Genomic DNA, 2,017 nt, shown 5'->3' with positions numbered 1-2,017 from the left:
AGCAGGGAAGAGATTTCTGCTCGAGCTGGGAGTTGGTGCAGTAAAGGCAAAGGCCGAGATTTTGCCTCCGATTGCAGAAAAGTCAGTGTCCGCTCGTGTTCCCCCGTGTTGGTAGAGGACACTGTCAAATCCGGTTCCTCCACTCGAGCTTTTCACCGAGAGGGAGCGAGCGAAACTTTTCTGCTTATTCAATATTCATTTCGAAATTCTCGCACGTTTCTATCGTTCAATATTTTCACTGCTTTGGCATTAAACAAACTATCCATGCTTCGTTGCCGTGAAATGGTCGGAGGATGGCTGACAGGAGGATCGGAACTTTCTATCACTTCCGGAGGAGCTTCTTTTCCAAGCGATTTTTTTTTATCATCTTGACGCGTACGAAGAACCCGCTTCTTTCGGGAGAAAGCAAGCTGCGAGATAACGAAGAGCCTGAAAAAGTTTAAGGTGGCTAATTTTCCTGTCGTTAGCTGGCAAACTGACCGTAAGGGGGAAATTTTTCTTCTTTTCGTTTAAGCCAGGGCTCGGAAATGCGGAGTTTATTTCAAGGCATTTCGGAGTTCATTTGCGAGCGCCGAACGTGACTTGGGTGATGAGTTCATTGGTTCATGGATGGGAACGACGGAAAATGGTGGGAAGCGAATTTTGCGCATCAGTAATCTGCAGAATAATCAAACAAATTGTGGAAATTTGCATTTCAAATCGTAGCGATGCGTGGGGTAATGATGTAGGACTTCCGAAAAAAGACAAAAGACACGCAAATTCTACATTGGCTTTCTTGTACTTTATTTGGTGGTATGCAAAAATAATTTCATTGTGTTTTAGAAGATAAACCGATACCGTTAAATAAAACGTTTACAATGCCAAGAATATTCATAATTTATTTTAAAAGTAGAAACTAAGTCCTAGGAGTAACTGCCATGTAGCACATGACCTCACCTTGCTGGTTCTGATGAACGGAAATTACCGCCGTGTCGTCATCGGAACGGTGCAGCAGAATCGGTTTCACCGGTCCACTTCTGGGCAAATACGGACATCCGTTGGCCAGCGAATTTCCCAGTGACTCTGCCAGTGGAACCAAACGTTGCTGCTTCGGTGGGTAGCTTTTGAAAGGGTCTACAAAATAGATGGGCGATGAAGAGAGTAACAGTTTCAGATAGTCCAGATATTCTTCCACTAGATTCGGATGGACGTCCGGTTCGGTGGCGGTTTCCGACAGTTTTTTAATCCATTCAGTTACGCGAACCCTGTCACCGGGGTTGCCAATTTTAGATGTCAAGTACATGAGTTCGATGATGGATTCGTTGATGGATGACATTTTTAAGGTCAAAGTTTGTTTAGAAAAAAGTATTGAAATGTTCGGCCTTTTTCTGACGAGTGACCTACTACGATCATCTAACCGGCGAGATTGCTACGAGGAAAAATCACCTATTTTCCCAATAAATAAATATGTTCATTTATTATTATTTTTGCAATTCCTGATTATAATACATGGTTTACAGTTCGTTTTGTTTCACTACGTTGTTGATATACTACGAATACAACTAAATTTTCCGAATAAACTTTGTTTACCCGAATAAAAATTTCTGACAGGAAGAAAATATTTCATTTCCAATTTCTTAATATATGCTCTGTAAGCGCATCGTTTTCGTTGGTTCCTCAAATCTAATCAAATTGATCTCAATTAATTATCTTAAGGATACATCGCCTTGCTTAAACTTTTCATCATTTCATCAACATCACTTTATCTGAATGTCCTACTTCTACATAGAATACCAAGTACCATATTTGACACAGAACGATTGTTTTCGGTTGCCCTGACACAAATATTACAAAGAATCTCACCATGGCCAATTCTGTAAAGCGACTTCAATTCACTAAATCGTAATCCCGAACAAAACATCAAAGCAGTGTCATCATCATCATCATCGTCGTCGCTTTCTTCACCACGACCTCACAGTTCATCTCACTGTCGCCAGAGTTCTATTGCGCTCTTTGAAGCAGCCAGCTTTTGACATTA

General features: G+C 41.2%; 1 protein-coding gene across 1 annotated transcript; it reads right to left on the bottom strand.

Annotated features, from left to right (window-relative positions):
- Positions 1-771: 771 nt before the first annotated feature.
- Positions 772-1,402, bottom strand: LOC134214208 (uncharacterized). The gene has a single exon (XM_062693619.1). The coding sequence runs from the start codon at positions 1,313-1,315 to the stop codon at positions 896-898; it is 420 nt and encodes a 139-aa protein (XP_062549603.1). The 5' UTR covers positions 1,316-1,402; the 3' UTR covers positions 772-895.
- Positions 1,403-2,017: the final 615 nt, after the last annotated feature.

Source organism: Armigeres subalbatus, chromosome 2, assembly GCF_024139115.2.
Source record: "Armigeres subalbatus isolate Guangzhou_Male chromosome 2, GZ_Asu_2, whole genome shotgun sequence".
Taxonomy (NCBI): Eukaryota; Metazoa; Arthropoda; class Insecta; order Diptera; family Culicidae; genus Armigeres; species Armigeres subalbatus.
This window is presented reverse-complemented; position numbering and strand designations above follow the sequence as displayed.

Excerpts from the sequence above, each read along its gene's own strand:
- LOC134214208 (XM_062693619.1), bottom strand. The coding sequence starts at position 1,315 with ATGTCATCCATCAACGAATCCATCATCGAACTCATGTACTTGACATCT.